The sequence below is a fragment of the Malurus melanocephalus genome, unplaced genomic scaffold, assembly GCF_030028575.1.
Source record: "Malurus melanocephalus ecotype Western Australia unplaced genomic scaffold, MMel_1.1 scaffold_226, whole genome shotgun sequence".
Classification (NCBI taxonomy): domain Eukaryota; kingdom Metazoa; phylum Chordata; class Aves; order Passeriformes; family Maluridae; genus Malurus; species Malurus melanocephalus.
Window position 1 is genome coordinate 955,059 of NW_026623458.1, and position 26,157 is coordinate 981,215.

Consider the following 26,157-nt stretch of genomic DNA (forward strand, 5'->3'; position numbering starts at 1 on the left):
GGCGGAGGAGGAGCCGCGGGCCCGAGGAAGGAGCTCGGTTGCCGGCGCTCACCTGCCGGCGCTGCCCTGCCGGGACAGGTATCACCTTCGCACCGCCCCGGCCCAGGGCCCGGCGGGAGCTGTAGTCCGCCCCCTCCCTCCCTCCCTTCCTCTGCTCGCCGCCCCGCCCCGGGCTCGGCCGGGCCGCGGAGCCAGCGCCGCTCAGCCCCCGCCCCGCACAGGGGGTGGGTGTGCAGGGACTACAGCTCCCGCCGCTCCGCGGGACCGCCCGGAAGAGCCGCCCTCGCCGCCGACTTCCTCCGGCCGCGCTGGGCGGCGGGCACGGTACGCGGGGCCGGGGCTGCCCGGGGGTGCGGGCGGTGGCTGCGGRGCTGGGCCGCGGCGGTGCCGGAGCCGGAGCCGGGGTGTGCCCTGCCCTGCCTGCCCTGCCCTGTGCTGCCCGCTCGGCCCCGCTCCGCTCCGCCGCGCCGAGGATGTGGCCCCAGCGCCGTGAGGGAGCCGCGTCCTCCCCTCGCCCCCTCCGCGGGCCGGGCCGGGCACGGAGCGGTGGGACCGGGCCGGGYTRGGCCGGGCGGGRYCGGGGGCCGTACYCGGGGTGGGAGCGGGGCCCGGGCGGCCTCGGCCGCTCCGATGGTGCTCAAAGCTCGCCGGTGCTCGGGCAGCCCTTCCTTCTCGGGCTGAGCATCCGCGGGGGCRGGCGGCTGCGTGTGCTGGCTGCGGAGGGCCCGCGGTGGGTTTGGGGCTGTTCTTCTGTCTGCTTGCAAAAATGATACAAGAACGTGGAGTCTTGTTACTTTGAACTGTTTTTGTTGTTTGTTTTTTCTTATTATTATTATTTATTTTTTTTTAAATTTATTATGATTTTGAAGGAAAAATCCCTTCGTTTGCTTTGCACTTTGGAAGGTCCAGGAATGTTAACGCTGGTCCCTCCTGCCGGCTTTGAAGGACAGCACGGTAGCGTTAAGGAAGTTTATTTTCAACTTAAGTAAGGTTATTTTGAGTTTAAGTGAAGGGATAAGGGCAGAACACTAAGGAGGTCTTAGCGAACAAGTGAAAAGCTTAACAAAAGMTTACTCAAAATACCGGCTGGCTGAAGGCAAAATACCGCTGAAGGTAAATGTGCTAAATAGTTAGACAGGGAAGTCTAATGCTCTAAAAGCCCTCCTCTTCCTTTCTAAAAAGCAGGTGCTTCATTGTCTTGATTTCTGTGGTCATCCTGCTGCTGACCAGAGTTACTATGGTGTTCTCACAATAATTAGAAGACTAATTTTAARGAATAAACTCCTGGTTGCACATTTTTCTAGCCTGGGGAGAATGCCAGTTTTGGATATAAGAAAGGCAGGATGAAGAAAGAGGGGAAAACAAAATCTGTCGTGGTTATCTCTACACTGTGAAAGTGTCCTGTGCCAGAAAGTCTTCTAGAAAGCTGGCTGAGATTGGGCAGCTCTGAGGAGCAGATTGTTTCAATAGTAAATGCTTTWAGAAAAAGACAGGTGACTTTAAGGTCAAGCCAAGTCTTAGCTTTAAAAAGAACTCAGTATCTTGGACAAATAAGATCTGTGTTTGCGTACATTGACATGAAACAAGTAGCAAATCTCGTAAAGCTTTTGGGCTGCAAACAGATTACCCGAGGAAGGAACTTTTCCCCACARTGTTACACAACTGCCAGTGTTCTGCTTTTCTCTGTTATCTGCCTGGTGGGAGGGGAGGGAGAGGCAAGGAAGCTCTTGTGTTTGACCAGCAGTCTGTGTGGTTTGAGGATCATGGAGCTGGGCAATTGGAGTGCCTTGGCTTCCCTTCTCCATGCAGCTTGTGTGGGGAACATCCCTGAGCAGTGCTACTGCTGCCTGAAAGGGAGCAGCGCTGTGTGATGCTTGTGTGGGTGCTGAGTCTTCACTCAGTGATGCTCAGAAATSGTCTGGGGCCTCAGGTGAAGGCATTATCAAGACTGCTTGCACAGTTGCCTCTTCCACGGCTATGTCTTGCCATTCCACAGCTCCAGCTGTAGGCACTTTTTTTCCCTCTGTGTGAGCCCAAGCAGTCTAGACAGACATTCCTACACTGAGGTGCTGCGTGCCAGCTGGAGCAGTGGCAGCGTGGCTCAAGAGCAGCTGGGCTGTGCAGAGGCAGATGTGTCAGGTCCCACTGTGTTTGTCTTGGATGAAAATGGAGGTGTTCAGGTGTGGTGTAGGACAAACGTGACTCCAGTGTTTCAGAGATGTCATAGCTGGATCCTCAGAGTGTTACTCAGAGCATCTCTGTGCCACACTCCCATTTGGAGGTGAGTTGTGATTTCATTTTCCATGGTGGTTCATGGATCCAGCTGGATCTTGCTGTCAGTCAGGCATGTGTCATCACTGAAAGAACAGGCAAAGAGCACTGCCTGCARTGAAAGGTGTCTTGATGAAATCTTTAAAAAGTTACTAGAAGGAAGAACAGAAAGTGTCTGTGATATGGAGGGTTTTCAACAGCAGAAATTTGGATGAGATGACTTCTACTTTCTCCAAGTGAGGTTATGAAATTGAACTTGAAAAGTCTTCTGTCAGATATGCAAATAATTACAAACAGTGCCTATGGATACAAAAGAACACAAAGGCATTATCTTCTGTCTTATTTCACTGCTGATCCTTTGGGGGAGCAGGGCTGGTGCTTTATTTTACCTTTCCTCAGCATTCGGATATGTTTGTGGTGTTGGCATGTCTTCTGAAATATGTGGAGAGATTCACCCCCTCATTGCCCAGTGGGACTGTTTCTCAATTTGTTGATAGAGATGGTCCTTCACCATGCCAGCACAGCTGGGGGAGTGGGGTRGTGTGATGTGGAGCAGGATAAGGGAACTCTGTGTCTATCATGGCCTTCACTGAGTGCTGACAGTTTCTGGTTATTTCAGAGTTGAAGCAGATGTCACCTGTGCCCTACAGGTAGGGACAGGAAAGTATGACTTGTGTGCTGTAGAAATGAGTTAGTGAGAGATGGAGCTGCAATGTCAGGCTTGAGAGTAAATAGGCAAGGATTCCAGCTGTTGGATTTCAGCACTGTCCTCACAGTCACTTCCCTTTTTCCATCCATGCAAGTCCACTCTTGGGTAAATTCTTTCAAGAGCATCTTAATGAGGCAGTTGGATCCCAAACCCTTCTCCACCCACAGCCAAATGCCTCTCTTGTGGCTCCATGTCCTGTCTGTGCCCAGCCAGGTAGCAGTGGAGAGCTCTTCTTTGTGGCCACTCTGTAAATGATGTAGAATGGTCTTTACTGGGAGAATGCTGGAAATTGGTTGATCCAGGGGGTATTCCTTTGGTCCTGGGTATTGAAGAGGCCATCTGCTAGGAGAAAAACAAAAAAAGAAGTTCCATGAGGGTATTGGGAGAATGGGAATAACAGGACACCTTATAAGAAATAGAAGTTATTGAGGAATGTACAACTGATGGGATGGGTGGTGGTTAAAACAAGCTGGAAAGGCATGGCATAGAGTTCTTCTGAATTCCAGCTGTCTGGGGAACAGAGCTGTGCTTTATACATGTGTTTTAGTTCAAATATGTTTTGTTTTCTCCTCCCTTCCCACCTTCTTCTGTTTAAGTGAGAAGAAAGATGACCTAATGACCATCTTGCCCTTGTGGCCAAGGCAGGAGCAGGGGTAGGGCTGCCAGGAGCATGGCTGTGCCTGGAACCTTACGGAGGCAGCCTTCCAACAGAGGCCTTGTGTCCCACTGCACCCACCATCATATTGTCGTGTTCCTGCTCACCTTCTTCAGGTAGGTTCAGTGCATCTCTGCTCAGAGATCTGTAATTCCACCCTTTTCCCCCTTGATCTCCAGAGGAGACTCAGCCAACCTGTGTCTGTGTGTTTTCTGGCAGTTATTCCCTGCTCCATGCTTCCAGAAAGACATTCAGTAATGTCAAAGTCAGCATTTCCAGCCAGTGGACACCCTCCTGCCAAAACAGCACGGCCCCCGAGCTCCGGCCATATGAGGTAAGGACACAAGGGAGAAGGAAATGCAGGGAAAGGTGGGCAGCTTTTAGGGACTGAGCTTGTGGTGCTGAGGAAGCCCCTCTAAGTGTTTGTCACTTCTCTGAGTGTGAGCAGGAACTCCAAGTGTTGATATTGTAGTTTTATGCATCCCCAGGTGATGCTGAAATCTTTCCTCGTGGTCCTCGGGGAGAAACTTCTCAAGAAGCTCAGTGTTCCAGTGGAAATGGGGGCCCCAGCAGAGTCTGCAATAACCAGCAGCATGGAGGAGGGGGAAACAGGGACTGATCCTCTGAAGTGCAGGAGGCAATAAACCAAAGCAGTTAACAGKCTTACAGAGAGTTCTGTGAAATCCTGGCTGTGCTTTCTCTGTGGCAGTGATGCTGCTGCCACCCTCTTGWAAAGACAGCCAAATTAGGAGAGAAGAAAGCTGTCTGAGAGGGCTAGCTGCTTATCCTAAATTAATGGTGAAGAATGACATTTTATCTTGCATCTAAAAGGTCTGATTTCCATGCTGAACATCCCGTACCCCTTGTCTATAAAATCCTGGCTTCAGTGAAAGCAGTGGGAGTTTTGGCAATGCTTGCTTGCAGGAAAGGAAGTTTTTAAACTGCTTGATTCTCACAAATGGGAAGGCAAGAACTACCTCCTACCATGGGGTTTTTAGGGCCACRCTTGTTTTTTTGTAATGCTTTGTCCCAGTGCTTTTGAGAAGTGGAAGAAATCAAACATTAACAGCTTGGTCACACAGGCCATGAGATCTGTTAGAGCAGGGAGTTCCAATCAGCTGTTTGAGCGTTGCCTGCATTAGAAATCAACAGTTATTTGAATGTTTGACAGAAGGAACAGAAGGATGATAAATGCTGACCTTTTGTGATAAGTGAAAACAGTAAATGGGGCTTGTAATGTCTTCAGGGTTTTATAGTATGGCCAAAAAGAGTATCTCAGGGATGCTAAAATAAATACAACGTGTTTATATTTAATTCTTTAATTGACATTCAAACACCTAGTATAGTTTGGAAGCCTTTTTTTTTTTAATATATAGATGATTTGGTGTTTGCTGGATGTGAGATGCATGTGTCTGATTGAGGCAAATGGTTAAACTGGTCCTTCAGGTATCAATTTAGGTTATATCTTTTAAGCTAAGTGGATGTATGATAAGTGYTGTCTGTACAGGATGTTCTCCTGGAGAGATAGAATCAAATTAAAGCTGATGATTTGAGTTAGGCACATCCATAGGTTGGGCCTGGATTGGGTTTGTTTGTTTTCTAGTGGAGGTGTGGTGAGAAGGGAGGAAAACTTTGTTCTGATTAACTTTATTCATTTTTCATTTATTCTCAAARCTTGCTTGTTTTTTACCTGATGTCACTAATTTTTCTTTGGGAACAAGTAAGACTTTTTCCCTTTTTTTGATCTTAGTGAAAGTAAAGTGAAACTCTGGGTAAGCATAAAACCCAACAATATTAGTGACTTGAGTTTGTTGTAAGTAGTTTCCAACCAGTCTATTTCTTCCCCTTGTTCTTTTTGTGCTCTTCCTTTTCTGTTTGCTTTCTGTCAATTCTTATTTTGGCTGCTGCCACAAATATTTTAAGGGAATTATTCATTTAGTGAAGACAGCAAGAGAACTACAGAAGAGATGCTGCACATAAAACAGAATATACCTTTRTTGTATTATTCATTAAAATGTTCATCAGTGTTTCAGAGTAAAAAGCAGCCTAACTGTTGCATGCTTGTTAGGAGTAGGGTTTGTTTTGCCAATTATTTGTCTTGATCCAGGTGAAAGGAGCATTTCTCACTTCTGGTTTGCTAGCTTGCCTTTTTGAAGTGAGGCCAAGTGTCAGTGAACATTTTCTGCAGAAGCTAATGCCAGAATTGTTCCTGRTCTGATAATTAAAGTGCTGGAGGAATGGGAGCTGGCTTGGGCCAGATGYTGTTCTGCTTTGGAGTTGGGGTTTGCATTGAAAAAGAGAAGAATGAGCTACACCTCCCCCTGTTCACCTGTCAGAATTTTCTCTCTGTAGCTCTGGAACAGCAGCCATTTATTTCCAAATAAAGAAGAGGCAACTCTTTTCCTGGGGACAYTGGACACCATCTTTTTGTTTTCCTATGCTGTGGTKAGTAAAATGAACCCCAACCTCAGCTTTAGTTGACTCTGTACTGGGAAGATCACACTCACAATAAAATCTCAGTTCAAAGGCAAATTTTTTTTCTTTCAGTTTCTGTTAGTGCTGCTCATGCCTGTCACCCATGTGAAGATGCTTGTTAGCAAATACAAGGGAAATACTATCACTGCAGAATTTCTTACACCCTTGTCACCAGGGGGTGGGAGGAACTAGTTCTGTCTCTCCAAGAGTTCTCAGCTCTTTTAAATTCTTTTAAACAAGAAGTGTAATGAAGAGCTACAAGCAGGGTTTCTTTGGTGGCAGGAAAAGTGATTAGGATCAAACTGCAAATTGGTATTACAGCAGTGTTTGGATTAGTTTGACCCTTCAAGGATATTTTAATACTTAGAGCTGTAAGGTGTAAATTTCCTGGCTTTATTTAATGCTGGGTTTTGTTCTCAGGGTCTCTTTGTCAGTGGCATCGTTGGGGACCGCCTGAATTTACGTTGGGTTTTGTCTTTTGGCATGTGCTCCTCTGCTCTGGTGGTAAGCTGGAAAATACTAGTGGCATTTAAAAATCTGCCTTAGGATTTCTGAGTAGGGTTTTGTTTTAGGGGAGGAGAGRCTTTGTTTCTGTGTGAATCTGCCCATGAGCTGTAGCTGTACCTCAGTAGTCTCAAAGCCTGATGGTGCTGGATGCATTTACTGCATTGCCTAAAGCATTGGGCATAGATGACTCTCCCCTTCCYGAAATGCCTAACACTGGACACTGTGCCAGAAGGAAATTCCTCAATTTGAGGCACTGTCTAGAGACTTGATAACCAGCTTTTGTTCAGTATTGGTGTATTTTGGACTTTTGGGGACTATTTTGTAATATAACTTTATCTCTTAGACCATGCGTGCTGTTGCCAAGGCTTTTGCTTCCAAACACCATCTTTGCTCTGTTCTTTAAAAGAGAGAGAAATAAATAAATTCAYCTGGTGTGCAAATACACAGGAAAAAATGAAAAAAAAACCAAACTCCAAACCTCCAAAACCAATTTGAAGAGCACCAAACCATAAAGTCACCTCATTTTGTTGCAGCCCAAGTGCTGTCCAGGGCTCTGTGGGCAGTTTCCAGTTTCTGCTGGTGTTGGAAGGCACTAAGCCAGTAAAACCTCTGTCCTCTTTAAAAGGATATGCTAACAATACCAAGCAATCATTTACTTATTTTATATAATTGCTGAGAGGGTGTGTGTCCAAAAAGAACATCTGCTTAAAACAGAAGTGTTCTTCAAGTTCCAGCTACTGCAGATAAGGGTGAATCAGTTTTTATCTTGTGGTTTTCTGGTTATTAAAGCAGCAATAAAATGTGTGGGATGGGTTTGATTTACCCAGTGGCTACAAACCCCACTGTGGCTTACTGTGCTCTGCAAACACGACTGCAGGTGTGYATCAAGCACCCTGTGCCACAGTGTATGTTTATTTTGGCTGGATCGGGTTAGAGCACTCAGTAATTTGAAACYTGGCTGTTGTATTTATGTTAAATTTGGTGAAGATACACAGCCTGTGAAGGTTCTGTGTTTGCATGGATTAGGATGTCAGTACAACAGCAGATCAAGAGGCTACTGTGTTTTTGGTGTTGTTACTGAAAGTATTTGTCTCTTCCTTCTCCTCTCCTGTTACAACTGTGGTGTTTGGGGAGACAAAAATCTTCTGGAGAGGAAGTGCCATGACAGCACATTTGTCTCTGGAGTCAGGGCTGTGCTGGCTCAGCAGAGGGTGCTGTGAGCTCTGTGCTGTGTCTCAAACAATGCCAGCCTGGCCTCTGCCCTGGCACCTGCTCAGCTCCCTGAATGCTTATCCTTTTTTTAGGACCTGCCTGGCTTTCAGCAGTAGCCTCAGGRTGTCTTCTCCATTCTCCCCCTGCTCCTGTCTAGGTATTCTCCTTTGGCACGCTCACAGAATGGTTGCATTTCTACAACAAGTGGTTCTACTGCTGTCTCTGGGTTGTGAATGGCTTGCTGCAGTCCACTGGCTGGCCCTGTGTGGTTGCTGTCATGGGAAATTGGTTTGGAAAAGCTGGGTGAGTTGAGTTTTCTTCAGTGACTCACTTGTCTGACCTGCTGAGTAACAGATTGAGCTGAAATTCTCAATTGTTAGATCATAATTAAAATTAGATAGGATGAAATATGCCTTATTGTTACATTCTGTTTCTCTATCTCTGTCTCTCTCTCTCTCTCTCTCTCTCTCTGTCTCTCTCTCTCCCTTTCTCTTTCTTTTTCTGGAGCCACAGAGCAACCTGCTGTAACCACAGCGGTGTGTGCTAAAAGCCCAGGTTCAAACTTCAAAAATCCCATAGTGTAGAGTGAATTTTAATCTTCACACCACTGGAAAACCTGTTTCTGTCTGCTTAGCAATAAAAAGAGCAAGTGGTAACTGAATTATCATAGTTCAGCTCTTACTTTGTGGTATTGCAGATGAGCTCTAGTCATKGTTTGGAACCTTGTTGCCAGCTCACACTGCTTTAACACAGATGTTTTAGGCTTCCTTGGTTATCTATTTATCACCTCCAAGTTAAGTGTTTCAAATAAACTTTGAGTCTCTTTGAAGTGGCCAAGGAAAATGGTGTAACTTTATTTGTAAGTTACACCTGTCATCATATTGCCTGCTTCAAATCTTTTTCCCCTTTTGCAGGAGAGGTTTTGTGTTTGGGCTCTGGAGTGCCTGTGCATCTGTGGGAAACATCCTTGGGGCGTTCCTTGCCTCCTGTGTTCTCAAATATGGCTACGAGGTGGGTGTTGCTGCCTGGCTTCTGCACCTGCATATCTGAATGGGTTATGGGACACTGGTTTCTTACCCTGTGTTTGAGAGATAACAGCCTCATGGGTCCAGTTTCATTTTTCTGAGTTCTGTGAAGGCAAGCAGTAGGCGGAATAGAAAGGCTGTTTCTCTCCCAAATCTTCCAAACTGGGAGAAATCAGCCTGAGACTCCTCTGTAAATGGGACTGATGTTGCTGAGGACCTTCTTCTGATTTGGGTGGCTTCAAGTGCTCCTCAGAGTTGCCCATCCCAGGTTCTCAGTGACTGGAGTCACTGGAGCTGACAGGGCATGGAGGCATAGCTGCTGTGAGTGGGAAGAGGCCTGGCTGTCCTGTGGCAGTGGGCAACTGAGCACAGGGAKTGGGAGTGACCCAGCACATCTCACAGCATGAGGACAGCCTGGCAGAGCTGAGCTTTGTCACTCTGGACATGAGAAGGGTACCAGGAGCAGCCTTCCAAAGCCTGGGGGAAGGTTGCTGAGAAATCAGAGCCAGACTTCTTGACAGATTGCACTGTGAGAGAGCAAAAAAAGCAGTGGGTATGAAGTGAAGCAGGGATGGTTTCAAGTGGWTGTTTGGAAAACTATTTTTCCACAATGTATGTTAAGCAGTGGAGCAAGGGGACAGAGCCTGGAGGATCTGTCTTTGGAGGATTTCAAARTCTGTTTGACCAAAGCTCTGGGCACTCCTGTCTGAATTTGGTGCTTGACCCTTCTTTGAGCAATCCCTTCCAATAGAGCTGGATCTCTGGTTGTGTTGGCTCAGCTCCTTCCTCACTGCTGTCACCTCAATACACTAAAACTAAAACTTAAACAGCTGTTTTAGTGTGATCTGTCAGCCCAAATAGGATCAAGTCTGTTCAGGAATTGCAGAGATCACTGTTTCCAAGCGTTATGGGTGCAGGCTGGGTTGCCATAGCCGTGTTTGCTCTCTAATGAGGTTGGAATGCAAAGAAACCCTCATTAGTCAGGGAGGTGTGTATGACTGAAAGTGCTTAAACAAACAATATTTTATTTATTTCTCCTCAGTATGCTTTCTTGGTGACTGCCTCGGTACAGTTTGCTGGAGGAGTCATCGTGTTCTTCGGGCTCCTGACGTCGCCGAAGGAAGTGGGTGAGTGCAAGAGCTGTGCTATTTCAGTCCCTTCATGGAAAGCAGATCTGCAGCTTTCCACGTACTACTCATTCTGACAGCATTTATCCTCAGGGCTCCTATCAAATGGTCTTGCACTTYAGTGCATTTAGTGGAGCAAATGCTTTACTTGCCAAGATCACACTAAATGCATCACATGTATAGAGTCAGGATGTTTTTAAAAGCAAAATAAAACAGCCTGGCTCTAATATCTCCATCAGGATATACCTAATTATCAGTTTTTCTTTGCCTAAAAAATCAATGTTTGTTAAAGAAACAGCAGACAAACTGATAACTGGCTATTGTAGGAGGAAACTCAGGCAAGCCTTTATCGTGCAGTGGGAAAGGAAAATAGTTTTTGTCTGCAGGTCCCCCACAGCSAGATGAATAGCTCTTGGGCTGGATGTGTTTCCTCTCTAAGAAGGTGGCAGGCGAGTCAGGGTGTAACAGGAAAACAAAAGAGCTTTGGGACTTTGGCAGGGGCATGGAGGAGGTTTCCCAGGTGCCTGCAAAGGCTGTAAAGTTGGTAGCACTAAAGCTGCCATAAAGAGTGCTGATGTGAGTGCTCTGCATCCCAGGAAGCACAGTGCAGTTCCCACTCCAACARGGCATTAACAGGCAGCAGGTTTCGAGTCCTCAGCCTCCATTCACAAGGGAGGTGGCAGCCAGGAGCCAGGGCTGAGGATCCCAAGCCCTCATTTTGGGGTGATGCACTAATTTGTTGTGTCTTCCAACTAATGGCCAGACACTCAGARCAGACAAAGGCGACGCCAGGATCACACAATACTTGCAAGAGCCCTAGAAGACAAAGGGTAGAAACGGGCGGCCCTGCAGAACACCATCTAGAAGAGTTGCTAAGCCAAAGGAGGATGGAGGTATGGGAGAGAAGGGAATTGCTAGAAGGTAGAATTGCTTAAAAGAAGTGAGCGTAGCTTTAGAGTGGGAGAGGGTGAACAGGCCGTGGTCTCTTTTTCCTGTTGCTTATTCTTTGTCAAACTCAGGCCTCCCTGAGCTTGGAGCAGATGAAGATGAAGGCAGTGTGGAAGAAGATGCCAACAGACCTCTGATGGGCGATGATGATGTAGATGATGATGACCGGAATTACTCCATTCAAGCAACTGACAACRACAGCCAGCCCAAGGCCATTGGCTTTTTCCAGGCTTGTTGCCTTCCTGGTGTAGTGCTGGTGAGGAYAGATTCTGATTTATTTGTGAAACATGAAGCTGGCATTTTGTGTTGTCAGGGTTTGTTCACATCGCTGTTAATGTGTTGACCAGATGTTGTGGTGGTTGACATCTGATGTCACAACAGATTCTGTTCTCATGTTGGGGTTGGGCCTGTTATCCTTGTGTGTGTGCATGGATGGTACTGTGGGTGTGTGGTGTGTGTTGCTCTTCCCATCCTGCTTCAGGGAGTGCATGTAATGAGCCAGTGAAGGCCACCAGAGATCCTGCCCCTCCTGCTGTGAGTGTGGAAAGGAGGCTGTGAGCAAAGATAGCCATGGGATGCTTCCTTGGTAAGATGGGTGCCTGCCCTCTCTCTCCCTACTGAGCTTCAGAATGGGAGAATGAGAATGGGGCTCTCACTCTGAACTGAGCATCACACAGAGCTCTGTGGCACTGATCTTGAGATTTGGGGGTTGTTTGTTATCTTAAAGCAGAAAGCTGGCCTGACAAAACCTGAATCAGTGATGTGACAACTGGCAAAGTGTGCAGGGYTTTTTATGAGCAGCTAGAAACAAGGCTGGTGATGCAGTTTCCACATGTCATCCTGTCCCTTGAAAACTTTCGCTTCTGTATCAGCAGTATTGCTTAATTCATGTTCAGCTGAAAAATTAGCCTGTCATTAAAACACAGTGTTAGCCTTCTATATCAGGGCTGCGTGCCCCTGAGTACTAGAGCCAGTACAAGAATTGGGCAGATTGGCTGCTCAGCACAGCAGTGGGAACTGTCTGGGTTTGTCATGGAGCAGAGGTGGCAGGATGGGCAGGTACCCTTAACCAGCAAAGCAGCTGGCTGTTGTGATWAAGGCAGCAGAAAATCTGGAAGGGATGGGTGGATTGTCAGTGTTTCGAGARCAGGACAATCACAGGGCTGTTGTTATAACCTTCACTGGGGGATGGCAAAAGAAGCCAAACCCATTTTGAGTTCTTTCCTACTCTGGCTAAATGTCTCACGCAAAATGTTGGTGATGGCACCTGCCTTGGTGACTTCATTGGTCTGAGCAAAAGGAGATGGCAACAGCTGAGGTTGCTGGCTTTGAACTTTGGGTTTTGAGGGCACATTCCGTGCCTTAATCCACCCACCTGARCACTCTGAGCCTGAGTTTTTATCTGATRYCACATTAGTGCCCAGCCAAACAGARAWACCATGTCAGATTGGTGAGAGACCAAATGCTGAGACAATCTCCAAAGCCTTGTCAAGATTCTACAAAGAATTTRTCTGACATATTTTTTCTGTAGCTCCTCTCATCTCCTGCTGAGTGATACAGTGGAAGAGTTTTAGTACAGACAGCTTTCCCCTGAGCCTCTAGGAATTCAGTGTTCAATCACTCAGACAATCTGGTAGACAGTTTCTTAGTGTGTTATAATAAATATCACTTTGTACAGTGCACTTTTCACACCCAGAGGCAGGAGAGCCCTACCAAGCATCCCAATGTCTTCCATGTATGGTGGAAATTAGTTGGTATCCTGTATGAGTGAAAAAGCATTAATAATACAGCAAAAAAAGTCTGCATCTATCAAAATAATATAAATTCAGATTCAGAAGAGATGATTTTGTGAAGTTTAATCTATAAAAAACTCTGCTTTTTGAAATTCAAAATCAAATGTCTATATGCACATATGCACACAGTCCCAAAAGCTGYGCTTTGACATCTTCATCCTTGTTTGCCTCTTCAAACGGGTTCCTTGAGCTACCATGTCTGTGTTTAAGAGGTGGCTTTACTGAAATAGTGTGGCTTGTCCCTCTTCATACTGGGCCACCAGTCCCTGAGGACTCATCTTTGCCACACACATGAAGGCTCTGAAGGAGGGGATCTGCTAGCTAAGGACAAATTGAGCCCAACAGCCAGAAAGAGGAGGAGGTTGTCTCAGCTGTTGGGTTTGGAAGTCTGTGCTTGGCTTTGGCCAGAGCGTTCATGCTGTGTCCTGAAATCCCTGCCTGGGATTATGAGGGGAGCTTTCCCTTCTGGTGAGCAGATGAACCTTCTGAGCAGCACAGGGTAGCACAGAGGCACCACTTCACCTAACTTTACTCAGTATGATGCACAGAGGACTAATTCTCAAGCTTGTTTCATGTCACATGGATGGCTCCCCTCTCTTCAGAAGGTGAATTAAATTTTCTTCATTTTTTAAGCCTGGTGTCATTTCCTCTCAAGATTACRCTGGAAATGTTTTAACCCATTGCATTCAGTCATAAAAAAATAACCTTCTTGACAGTGATTTTTGTATTCCTGAGTTCCCTTTGATGTTCAGCATTAAGCTTTCATGATGCTGCCTTCTGACTTGAAATTCAGAAACGCTTTCCTCTGAAAGCTTTAGCTGGATCTGGAGCTTTATGGGAATAAGCAGAAAAGCTGTTTTCATTTCTCAGTGCTAACTGCTTGCTGGCCCTCTCTTTGTTCCAGTACTCCTTGGCCTATGCCTGTTTGAAGCTGGTGAATTACTCCTTCTTCTTCTGGCTCCCCTTCTACCTCAGCAACAACTTTGGATGGAAAGAAGCAGAAGCTGACCAGCTCTCAATCTGGTATGATGTGGGAGGAATCATAGGTGAGTGAGCAGGGGAGTGACATCTTCCTGCAGTTAGAGTTTGAAAATGAAAGACACTGAATACAGCCAGAGCAGTTGTGTTCAGTGGGACCTAACTGTTCACTGAATGTGGGAAARGTCTAGTTATGTATGTGGCTGCTTGGCTTTTTTTTTTCTTAAACATGAAGTGTATGACCCCCTGAAGAGTTTGCAAATAACTGAAGGGCACTGACATGCTCTTGAAAATTATCCCCAGCTGGCATTTTTCTTCACTGACTGGGACTCCTCCAGAATAAAGAACATATTGTATCTGTGTTTAGACTTCCACTCTCCTGTGCTCAGGGTCTTGCTTTATTCCCTTGTCCAGTTAGCTTTTCTGTAATAGGCATCCTTGTTTGGGTCTGTTGAGGGTCAGTGTTTTTGCCTCTGTGGCCTTTTCTRCATTGGGCTTTCTCAGCATTCTGGCTTTTACCAGCAGAGCAGTTCCTGCAGAGGTAGCAATGGTACATAAAGTGATTTTTATTGGTCTTTGCCATTTGCTGCAATCAGTTGCACCTGCCCTAAGTGAGTGAGACAGCAGGGAATGTGAGGCCCTTGTGTGATCATGTTTTCCCTGTGAGAAAAAGCTGCCTTTTCTCGCACTTTCAGTTAAAATAACCAATAATCCAGAGCTGTAGGGATTGTAGAGCTGTATTGGTCCTATTGGGGAAGAGAAAGGAAAGTGAGAGCAGTGAGTAGTTGCATGTCAGAAAATAAGAAGTAATACATTCCCAGTAAAGCAGTATGAGTGGTTCCTCCTGCTTTTGTGAGACACTGGAGTGTCTCAGATGCCCAGCTCTCAGGATTTTGGGGGGAGTRCATGTTCATGAGGAGGCAAGGGCCTACTGCACTCAGTGAAATGAGCTTTGTTCAAGGTGTCAGCATCCTGAGCCTGACAGGGACTTTTTTATTTTTTAAAACAGGTGGGACTATCCAGGGCCTGATTTCTGATGTGCTGCAGAAGAGAGCYCCAGTGCTTGCAGTGAGCCTGCTCTTTGCTGTGGGCTCTCTCTTCGGATACAGCCGTGAGTACAGCAGGGATAAAGGGCTTCATTCAGTACATCCTAGACAGGACCAGGGCACAGCCTGTTCTCATTATGCTTTCTGGTTTTTCAAACTGCTTCTGGATCAGAATGGTGCCTTTTGGTCTATTTTGCTCAAGTGTGGCGCTGCACAGAAAGAAATCTTTTCTCTGGTTAATGGGGTGGAAATGAAWTAGCTGAGTGGCTGGATGTTCCTGTAACGATGAGTTATGGTACTGATCCTTCTGGTACTGATCCTTCTCCAGTGTCTGTGAGATTTTTGGCTTTCTCACTGTGTCAATACCACAATTGCTCTTGGCAGAGCAAGAAATTTCAGATGCTTCCCTATAATATAACGGAAGAGAATCTCTGTGCTGGATTATAGATACACTGCTCAGAGGCAGGAGAAGCTCTGAGACTTTACTACTTACATTTCTGTAAGTGGTGAAATTGCAGAGTTTCTGCCTTGTTTTTGATAGATACAGTCCTTAGTGTCTGGCTATTGAAAGGAATCTCAGGAAAACAGTGTAAGGAGATGGGAAGATGTAATTTCTGTGAAACATCTATGAAGCACTTCTGGGGGTGACAGGATTGTGTCTTCAGACAATGTCCTGTGGCACCAGAGTGGTTTAACTCACTGGGATGTMATTTCACTTCTCTGTGTCTTCCTCCAAAATAGGGTGGTGGTACAGATAGACTTTTATAGAGCACATTGAGATCTATGGGTGGAAATCTCTTCCAGAGCTGGAGGTGAAAAGTGTGGCTTTTGGAAGCATGCAGGCTTACTCAGATGGTTGTGAAGTAAGGTCAATAAGTTATTACCATTAAATAGCAAGGATTGGGCTTGGTGGAGTTTTTTTTAGGCTCTTTTGCTAATACATTGCTTTCAAAAGCTAATTGGAAGTATATCTGAAATTATTGCTGGTAAGGTTTGGAGTTTGTACTAAACAGCAGAGCAGCCAGAGCCCCAGGTGCCTTGTGCTTAACACAAAATGGATACAGAAGCCTCAGACAGGTGATCCAAAGTTCGTGCATTGTGATAATTCAGCTTCCATCAGCCACAACAAGAAACCTTATTATGCCCAGAGTGTGTTGCACATAAGACTTAAAACACGTGAAGAGTAACTCACCTGTGTGTGTGGGCCCTGAGTGAAAGTGAATATAGAATTCAGGTGATGAGGTATCAGGGAAAACTGTCTGAAAAGCACTGAGGGGCTGTAATGGGATGTAGCTGCATGTCCACATGCTGCTGGAAAGGTGAGGGGAGCCTGTGGATGCTCAGACATGACTTGTGAGGAGGAATCAGGATATGGGGGTTTGCATTTTTTGCTTTGCTGTGCAGCATTGTTTGGGAAGTTACTRCCTCCAGGTATAATCTCTGCATTTTAAAAATGTTTTGGAATATAGAGAATGAGTGAAAGGGCTAATTGAAGTGTTGAATACCTTATGATGAGAGAGTCTGAGCTGAGTCTGACTTCCACAGAGAAACAAATGATGGATTCTCTTACTATTCAAGTTTTATTTACACTCACCTGGTCTTTCTCTTGCAGGTTCCCCAAACAGCAAACCCATCAATGCTGTGATCATGGCAATTACAGGTATCTTCTCAAAAGCTGCTATTATGCTGATAGAAATATATATCCATTGCAGAGCAATCAGCCAGGTGGTGGTAAGGTGCTTGTGTGTGCTGCCATCTCTGCTGGTTTTGCAGAAAGAGTGAAAACTGGGACCCAGTTTCTGTTGTTACCTTTGGAAAACAGCTGTGGGAAAACTGCCTTCCAGAGGGTGGTATAAAATATAGACTGTGTAGGTAATGGCCTGGAGCTGAGGGGATGTGCCTTGGCTCAGTGTGATGGGGATGGATTTATGCCAAAATACCTGGCAGTGCTCTGGTGTCTGAGGAAGTGAGTATATGGCAGAGTGATGAGCTGCAGCGCAAATTTGAGGGTGTTTGTCAGAACCCAAAAATACCCTATGTGCTATGAGAGGTCACAAGCTTTTTGTGCTACCACACATACTGGGCTGTGTTATGGAATTAAGCCTGCATGAATAGAGCCTTTCTTTCCAAACACTCTCATTTCAGAACTCTCTGTCCTGTTGTTGTGGGTCTATTTATTAATTTATTTGTTTAGCCTTCCATCTCCTCCATGAACCCTTGGAGRTTGAGCATGGGGATATGCTACCCCAAAGTAATTAAAATGTTCTTGTTGGCTAATTCTGTGTACTCYAGATATTCAGGGTGTTCCATGACTTTGTTTCAGGTACCCCTCTACCTGCAATTAATCTCTGAGCATTGTCTCTAGATTTAATTCATGTCCTGAGCTTTGCATGGAAGAAAATCTGTGTTTTGAAGATATTTGTTGAGAATCTATCTGGGTATTTGTTTAGCACCAAGGCTTTGTTTTCCTGTCACTTTCAGGATTTTTCATCGGAGGCCCTTCTAACATGATCAGTTCTGCAATTTCTGCTGACCTGGGSCGTCAGGATGTGGTGAAAGGCAACAGTGAGGCTCTGGCAACAGTCACAGGAATTGTGGATGGAACAGGCAGTATTGGTGCTGCAGTGGGCCAGGTGAGGCTGCCTGGGAAAAGAGAGGTCTGGGGAAGGAAGAAAATGTCTGTTGTGGTTAAAGRTGTTAGTGCATTCCTCAATCYAAARTTRTGTGSGGAGAGAGAGAAAGAGARGGTTGGGATTTTTAGAAAATAATTWCTTAAGAAACAATCAAGGGACCCTGTTTGTTTTAACAAAGTTTCCAGAGGAAGCARTTTGATTAAGAACTAAACTAAGTATTCGTAGTGCTAATGTTAAGGCACTTYCATAATTCAGATGAATTTTAGAGACTTTCACGTACTGAGCTTCAAAAAACTTCACAAAGAGTGAAAAAATATTTTGAAGTTGGAGATTTTTTGTTTAGAGGTGATACCAAATCCTTCTGTTACAGAGAAGTTTGTAACTGAGTAAAACTGGAATAGCTGTTATGAATATTACAGTGTTTATGAAGMAATTTAAAATTTGCTCTTCTTTGTGCTTTTTATCTGTGGATGTCTTTTCCACYTTGTAAATCCAGCCCCACTTGCTTCACTACTCCTTACAGCACAATGCCAGAGGTCTGAGGACTAGAATGCTGCAGAGGAGAAAGCTGTCAGTGTGCCCRCTGGGGGTGTTTTCTGCTCCAATACAAGTGTTAGCTGTGTGAAAGAACACGGTGGTGCTTTGGGGAGGATTTAGTAGAGAGATCAGAGCCAGTTCTACTCCAGGCATCCTCCAGTGGTGGTGAAATACCAAGGATGCGGGCAAGGCGTGTGTGTTTCTTTTCTATGAGGGATTTGGGTTTGTGCTTGCCATTGATTGCCTGATAAATGCAATCATTCAGTCGCTGTTTGGTGGGAAAGATGCTGCTCATCTCCTCTGAACATGGAAAATTACAAGTGCTTTGTGGACATGTATAAGTGCACTGTTACACTCRGTTTTCTTCTGGCATCCTCTCGGCGTTTTTTGTCTTCCCACACACATACCATCCCAACTTACGTCATCGTCAGAATTGGGTCTCTGCTTCTGAAAGATCCCACCTGCCTCCCCTTCCAAGGCTGCATTTATTGCAGCAGAGAGGGCCCTGACATCATTCCGGGGGTGTGTGAACAGCAGCGAACGCACAGAGTGCGCGTTAGAAATTCAGATCCTGTTCTGTGCTCCTGTACCCACGAGTGAAGGAGGGAGGCCCTTGTGAGGCATCTGAATAGAAATCTGCTGATAAGGGAAACATTTTCTCCTGTGGCTTGGGSTGCCCAGTTGAGCCAGGGTGAAGCTCAGAGCAGAGTGGAGCCTCAAGTGTCTTGCCTGGATGAAGGGTTAAGTAGCTGCTGGTTGCACAGCTCTTGAAAATGTGTCCTGTGTAATTTATAAGCCATTCTAGAGCCTTTAGTTCTTCTGAGAGTACTTACATCCACTTATGTCCCAGTGTTCCGTGCAAAAAAACTCGTATTCAGCAGAGTCAATTTGTCACCCTTTGAAATTGTAGTTCAGTTCTGTCTTTGTGCTGCTCTAAGCTTCAGGATGGTGTCTCTGCTTTGCTGAAACTGTGGGTTTCATACAGAAAAAGGCTGCTGTCCTGAATCATCTCTTCTGACAGGAAAAGATCAGTTGGAAGATTTTGTGATCAGCTCTGTATGGAGTGCTAACAGCCCACAAAGTCTAGAAAATGAAAGTGTCATGCCTGAAAGTCATGGTTATCTTCCCAGTTTGACTAATTTTTTTTTTCATTTCTGTTTAGTATCTAGTGTCGTTGATCCAGGAGAACCTGAAATGGATGTGGGTTTTCTATTTCTTCATTCTAATGGTAAGAAATCACCTTTAAAAAATTGTTTGTCAAAGCTCTATTTGCTGTAGGAGGTTTTCGTGAAAACCTGAGAATTGTGACTTCTGAAAGCATTCTCAAAGTGGCCTGTGGTGTGGCTTTGCTTCTGGTTGTCTGAGTCCAGTGGGTTCATTTTGGATCCTTTAGAGTCATGTTACCCAACTGAGATTGTAGCAGAGGCACAAGAATACTTGCCCAAAAATACCTGAATGCATTTCCTAAAGCTCGTACCAGCTGACTGTCTCCCAAGGCAGGACTTCTCCCTCCTGCATCTCCATGATTCGAAGTTTCTAATATTTTCAGAGAGTGAAGTAAAGGTGCTGGTTTGTGAGCTCTTGAAGATTAGTGGAAGGAGCAATGAGGATATTGACACTAAAYTGAGAATGCCTTGCCCTGTTTTKCTGSTGGGGGAGAGAACTGYGGAGGCCCYGATGTCTCCAGCATCACCACAGTGSTGAACACTGCACARTTCACTTGCTGGGAGTGTCAGGAGATGTCTTCGCATCTGTGCTGACAAGGGAGAGGTGTGACCATTGTGGTGACCAGCAGAGGTGGTGAGGAGGAAGGGMACTGAGGAGCTGAAGAGCTCATCTTTAGGGCAAGATGATCATGACATCTAAAATTGTGTGAGCTTTCCTGTGAGCACAATCCTTCCTCCGCTGTGCCACTGTCGCTGCTTCTCTCAGCCTTCCTGGGATGGCTCTGGGTACCCATTGGAGTGAGGGGTGGCTGCAGCTCTGGTTCTCTGTGCTGATTGTCCTGGCTTTGCTCCTTTCCACAGACRAGTTCCACAATCCTGTTCATTTCACCGTTGATAGTGAGGGAGATCAGGCTGCTGCTGCAGGAGAGGCRCCTGCGAATGCTGGCAGAGTGACTCCTGCTCCCCCCTGGAGGGGCTGTTCTATGGAACTGACAGCTGGGACACTCACAGAACTCTGGGAGAAGTGTTTGGGACATCCTCCAGGTTTGGACTGATTCAAATGGACTCCACAAGACTTGACTGATGTACCAAATACCCGTCCTGAGGCCACCCATGTCATGGAGCTGCTGACCTAAGCCAGACAATCCATGGGACTGATGGTTTGTCCCAGCCTACCAGATTCTTCCATGTCAGCAGTCACAACAGGGTTCTTCTGTTGGTTGTTTCACTCCTATACATTTTCTTATTTATTTYTGGGTGTGCTGACCCAAGTCAGCTGTTTAAAACTGACGGTTTTTGCGGGGCTGTCTTGCAGTGAGCCTTGATGCTCTGTTGTACTGGTGAAATCATACAGTGCAACTCATGGATAGTCCTGAATTTAAGATCACTTTAGCTTTTAGAAAGGGCAAAAATAATTATTTGGGRTTTAYGCTGTCCAGTTGTTTCAAAACTAAATCTCTGCACAGATGGACCTCTGCTATCCCTAGCTATAACTGTTACATATTCCAGTAGAGTCACATGGAGAAGTTACCTCTGTATTTGTTTTTAACATTTTTTAACAATGTTACTAATCTCTGAGAAATGAGATTTCATTTTTTTTTAACTATTGAAGCAGACAGTGTGCAATACTTTACTGTAATCTCTGAAATAAGCCTTAACAGGTCCTTTGTGTCTAAAGGATCCTTGAATGGCTTCAGGGATCAGTAATGGGACACAAACCTTTCACTACAGCTTTGTTTATTGAATCTCATCAATACTGACCAAAATGGGTGTCAGGTGACCCTCTGAGGGAAACTGGTGTCACTGACTTCATACTCCCTGGGCAATTGCTCATCTCTAGCAAAGAAGGACCAGAAAGGAATTAAGGGAATTATTTAAGGGATCTGGATGCTCTCGGACATGGGCTTCCAGACAGGGACTGAAGCGTACTCATGGAGTAGCATCAATGAGCTGTCCCTGCTGTGCTCCTGAGGCTCTGGCTGCATAGGGGACCTCAGGCTCCAGGGTTTGAAAGCTTGAAGTCATATTTTGAAGGGAAAAGTAAATGCAAGTCAACACTAAAAACAAGTGGCTGCCCTTGGTGTGGCGGTGTTTTAATGCTCTGCAGTTCTGTGCAAGTGGGGTGACCAACTGACACCTCTAATATTTGTCAGTGGTCCTAATGGGATCATTGAGTAACTTCTCAAAAAATCACTTTTCTGTTTATGCCTTGAGATGTTTCATTGTCATAGGTCTGTGTTAACCTGCAGAACTTGTGAGCAAATGCTTCGTCTGACTACTCAGCAATGCCTGGATGGGGCTGGGGAGCAGCAAAATTGGTGGAGCTGAGAATCTGAAACTTTTAAAATGGGAACAGTTGCCGTTTCAAAATGTACAGTGATTTAATTTTATTTTATTTTTTAATTGATGAATGTCRATTTTTAGCCATGTGTTGATTGTAATGAGTGGAACATCATTAGTGCCTTACGGTTTTACAGTTTTGAACTTTTACTTGATGATTGCTGCTTTTGCAGTTGTGTTTCCGTGCACAGCTTTGCTTAATGTGGAACTAAGTTGCCCCATTTTWTACTTTTTTTGAGTCTTTTTCTCTTGGGTGGAGGTGATTGTTACATGCATCTTTTTGTTAATTCTCAAAATATTTSAGTGCTTGGGAAAATGATGCCATTAAGCTGAGATGGGACCTGAATCCTGTTCTTCACTCTTCTCCTTCCCATTCCAATTTTTGCCTGTATAATTAGAGCAGGAGACTGAGAATCTATCATCCTGTTCTCAGAATTATGCCCTGGGGTTAGTGTTCACATCTCAAGCTACTCATTAGCCCCTTTGCAAACAGAATGAAAACTCCCTGAGATGTAGTTCTAAAATTGATGGTGGCACCGTTTGCCCCAGCCACGGCGTCGGAGAATCTCTGGTTTCAAATTCCAACCTGGATGAACTTTTTGGCCGCCTCTCCGGGCAGCAGATAAGCTTCTGATGAAAGGTGGGGTGGGAAAGAGGCCGTCCCCTGTAACAAATGGYTTCCTGTAAACAGTTGTGTCCCCTCTTGAGAAGTGTCAGGAGTGATGGAGCGCCCAGCCCGGCCGGTGTTCCGCAGTCAGTGAGCCATGCCCGTGGCCTCGGGAGTGCTGCTGCTGCTCCTGTCCTGCATTTTCAGTGCTCTGTATTTCTCCAGGCTGCTCTGAGGGAGAAGGATTTTCACTCTGGTCTCATCCAAGCTCATCTCACGTGAATAAACATACTTTGACTTGGGCTGGGCTGGTTCTCCCGTGTGCTTTATTCCKCTCTCCCCGGTGCGGTTCTGCTGAGCGCCCTTCTCTTCCTCCTGCTCGCAGGTCTGGCTCGAGCAGCTGCTTTTCACTCAGCTGCTGTGAAGAGCTGAGCCCTGACAGTGCTGAAACCAAACCCTCATCCCAGCCTAAAAGGGGACTGTGTTCCCAGGGCTGCATTTGGCACTCTCCCTGATCAGGCTCACAGGAAGTTTTGTGAGAACCCCCTAACAGACGTACCCATAATGGTGTAATTAATGGTCTTAAATAAAGGAACCAGACCATGTACTCAGTTTTTAAAATTTATTTCTGTGTCGATCTGCAGGTAGAAGTCAGGTGTTCTTCCCCTGGAATTAACTGTACTATGTGGCTGTGGGCTCTGCTGTGCCTTCTCTCCTGTGGCTCATTCCTTTAAACATGAATCCACATCTTTGCTTAGCTGTGTTTAAATGGCACTGCGGGGAACTTGGTGATTGTGTTTTAGAGTTTACATTAAATTCTGAGTCGAGCACAATTCCAGACCTCCAGAGAAGCTCCTGTGCCTGCATGTTCTGGTCCCTCAGCCCTGAGTGTTTGGTGGTGCTATGATGTTATTCCTCAAGAAAACTAAAAGTTCATGTTTTTACCCCTTCTCTGTCACTTTTTCCCCACCTACTCATCAGGAACTTTCCAGTCTACTCTGGAAGTACTCTGAGAAGTAGAGSTTTGCTTGAGTGTCTGTTTGAAAATGCTGACAGCAGCAAACCCCATCACCACCACTGTGACTACAACCTCCRGAGCCAAATGTGTGGGCAAGCAAAAGAGTTGGAATTGCTTAAYGTGAGAAGTGCAAAGGAAATGCATCAGGCACTGATCTCAGTTTCAGCTGAGTGCCAGGATGTGACAGACTGACCAAACTGGCACTGACAGAAAAGGTGTGCTTCAGCCCCAGAACATCAAGGAAGGGCCTTGCATCCTGGTTTTCTGGGAAGTGTGGAACCCAAATGGCAGGCATGTCTCCCTGGTGGGTACCACAGCACTCTCCAAACAGGGAGAGCTGAATTTCTGCTCTGAGTTCTGGGCAGCCTTACAGAGGACATGAGCTGCTTGTCCTCACCAAACCCGGGAGAGCAGCTTTCCCTCCTGCAGGAGAGTGGGAGGAGAGGCATCAGCCTGCTTTAGGGGTTGTTTCCTGCCAGAGTTAAAAGGAGAAAATATTTTGAGATGGTCCCACAAACCTCAGCAGGACAAGCACTGGTTGCTCAGGGATGTCTGGGACACTCTGCTCTTTAGTTACTCTCCTGTAATTTAATCCTCTACCCTGCTGTGGCCAAAGTGCTCTGCCAAACCTGTTTGTAATTTCTCCCCCTGCTTCTTTCCTAGGCTCTTTTCTAACTGGAATTGCCTACAGGGATGTTTTGGGTTCTGTATTGCAARAGTTTTCTAAGGCACAGCATGCCTACCTTCCTGAATCTTTGTCAAGCCTTATCTAATCCTTTCAGTAAACAGCCTCCCGCTCACAGAAGGCTGTAAATAGGAGCTCTTAGGACGCTGTGTGGGGCTGGGCTGGGGCTCCCTGGGCCATGCACACGCCCATCAATGCATCCCCCATCCCTGGAAGGGTTTCAGCCCRGGYTGGATGGGCTCTGAGCAGCCTGGTCTAGTGGAAAGYGTCCCTTTTATAAAAGCAAGGTTGGAACTAGATGAGTATTAASGTCCTTCCTAACTCGAACCATTCTGTGATTCTATTGAAGCCTCTCTAAATCAGAGTGGCTCAGAAGAGTATTTAGTACAAAAATTAATTTAGGCAATTGCTGGGAACGTTTCTTTTGGTTCCCCTGCCCTGGTGATGATATTTCTGTATTTCTGGATCCAAGGAGGTTCTCTTGGAATGTCTCTTTTGACCAGGGCTGTGACAGCATGGGGCTGCAATAACCAAGTTGGAATGGAGCCCTGGAGCACAGAGCAAGCTTTGTGACTCTCTTGTAAAGTTTAGGAGTATTGCCAGGAGAAGAAAGACTGCTGCTGACAATAGAAAAGTCCAGGTAAACTCTTTGGGGACAATCTATTTTTTTGGGAATAGATTTTGAAGGGGCAGGTGGCAGTTGGTGGTCCTCTAGGTGAGTTGGTGAACTCTGTGTCCTTTGGTGCTCTTCCCCAGTTCTGAAGGATAAGAAACCCTTTCAGCACCACCTCTTGTCCTTGAGGGCCACATTCAATTGAATTCAAAGCGTAATGATGGCAGATAAGGAGGAGATTGCTTAGATGTGCTAATTAAATCTTCTTTCATTATAATGCAGTYAGCAAAGTATTGGGTGTTTGGGATGGGTTGATTTCCGTGGGCTCCTGGATTCCAACCCTAGCTCAGAGACCTCCCACACCAGGACACCTCTGTCCTCRCTCTTTTCCTGTTTGCCAGGTGGGACCTGTTTCTAGAAGCTCCCTYGTTCTCTGGGGTGCATGGCAGAGAAAAGGATGTTGGGCTGGCAAAGCTGTGCTTGCCTGCAGCGAGTGCCAAGGATGACAAAGCAGTTGGGTTTCAGCCCACTGCATATCCAGCCAGAAGGATGGCAGTGCTTGAGAGGCAATTCCATTGGGACTGGCCCAATTATCCATTTTCCTCTTCTCCAGCCTCCTTGCTCTCTGCTGGAACTCCTGCATCCTTCTGGGAACAGTGAGGTTTCAGTTCTCCAGGCAGAAGCAGCTTCATCCTGTGCTGATCAAGTCACAGCAACAACCAGGGCAGAGGAGCAGAGCTGTGCCTGTTCCTGCTGAATGCAGAGGGGCTGTTCCATGGGGATGGACACAACGGTGGGAGCTCTTCCCTGCAGCAAAGTGAGGGGCTTGGGAATGTGCCCACAGCCCCAAAACATCCAGGGAGGGGCAGCTTCTGCCAGAGGGGCTTTGATTTTGTGGATATGTCTGAAGCTCCCAGGCCCGTTTTTAAACTCTGTCTTGGTCCTGTGGCTTCAGGGATGGTTTTCCTGAGAGAAGGAGGGAGAGGCACATGGAGCCATGGCTCCAGCAAGACGGGTGCCACCTGGTTAGGAGRGAATCTGGCCTTTGCTCCCAGATGGCAAAATCCCAACTGCTCTGTGCACCTGGTTCCACTGTGCTCTGTCACCTGCTTTGGCCRCTGTTTTGCTCTCAGTTGGATGAGGATCTCTGCCTGCTTTCTCCAGTTTATTGAGCACAATTTTCTCAACAGCCTTCACTCCTTATGCAGAAAGAGAGCAGAGTTATTTTGAAGGGTTTATCACAAGGCAAGGACTAGGTTTGCTGACTCTTCTTTGCTCTTCTTTTCCTAATTCCCCTGTTTCACCTTAGTTTACCTGTTTGGTCTCAGGTGCACAGGGCCATTTTTCCTGTTTCCTTCATGCTGGTGTCCAGGAGCAGAGGAGCAGACGGTATTCTCTGTGCTAACAAAGTGAGTGTTGTTTTAATGCTGATGTAGAGTGGGAGGATGCGATTTCCAACAGACGTATTCCTTCTGCTGGGGTGTGGATTAAGGCTCAAGGTGACTTTGTTCCTTCATAAATTCACCGACTTTCCCTAGGGAGCCAAAGGGGCAGGGCTGGGAGGGGAGAAATACGATAAATGACTGTCAGAAGGAAATGCTCTTCCACAGGCCAAATGTGTGCTCTGTGAGGAGCTCTCACCATGGCTTCAGGTGCCACTCAAAGGGTTAAAAACCCCAGGGGGATGTTCAGCTGAGAAGTTGAGCATGTCACTGCCTGGTGAGGGGATTAGCCAGCAGCAGGGTGGCTCTTTTGGGGTTAGGCAGGCTCAGATCCCTGTCCCTCACCAGTTTTACTGTGGGAACAGCGCTG

General features: G+C 46.2%; 1 protein-coding gene across 3 annotated transcripts; it reads left to right on the forward strand.

Moving 5' to 3' along the window:
• Window positions 1-14: 14 nt before the first annotated feature.
• SLC37A3 (solute carrier family 37 member 3) lies at window positions 15-22,636 on the forward strand. 3 transcript variants are annotated; one of them, XM_057374497.1, is made up of 15 exons: window positions 15-78; window positions 3,577-3,751; window positions 3,855-3,969; window positions 5,988-6,080; window positions 6,531-6,614; window positions 7,987-8,132; window positions 8,744-8,840; window positions 9,897-9,981; window positions 11,001-11,185; window positions 13,627-13,768; window positions 14,710-14,811; window positions 16,359-16,406; window positions 17,228-17,379; window positions 19,079-19,144; window positions 19,944-22,636. In XM_057374497.1, the coding sequence occupies exons 2-15, from the start codon at window positions 3,651-3,653 to the stop codon at window positions 20,034-20,036; spliced, it is 1,509 nt and encodes a 502-aa protein (XP_057230480.1). In that variant the 5' UTR covers window positions 15-78; window positions 3,577-3,650; the 3' UTR covers window positions 20,037-22,636. The 3 variants fall into 3 exon arrangements, with proteins under 3 accessions (XP_057230480.1, XP_057230478.1, XP_057230479.1); XM_057374495.1 differs by lacking the exon at window positions 15-78 and adding an exon at window positions 204-324; XM_057374496.1 differs by lacking the exon at window positions 15-78 and adding an exon at window positions 876-1,113.
• The last annotated feature ends 3,521 nt before the right edge of the window (window positions 22,637-26,157 follow it).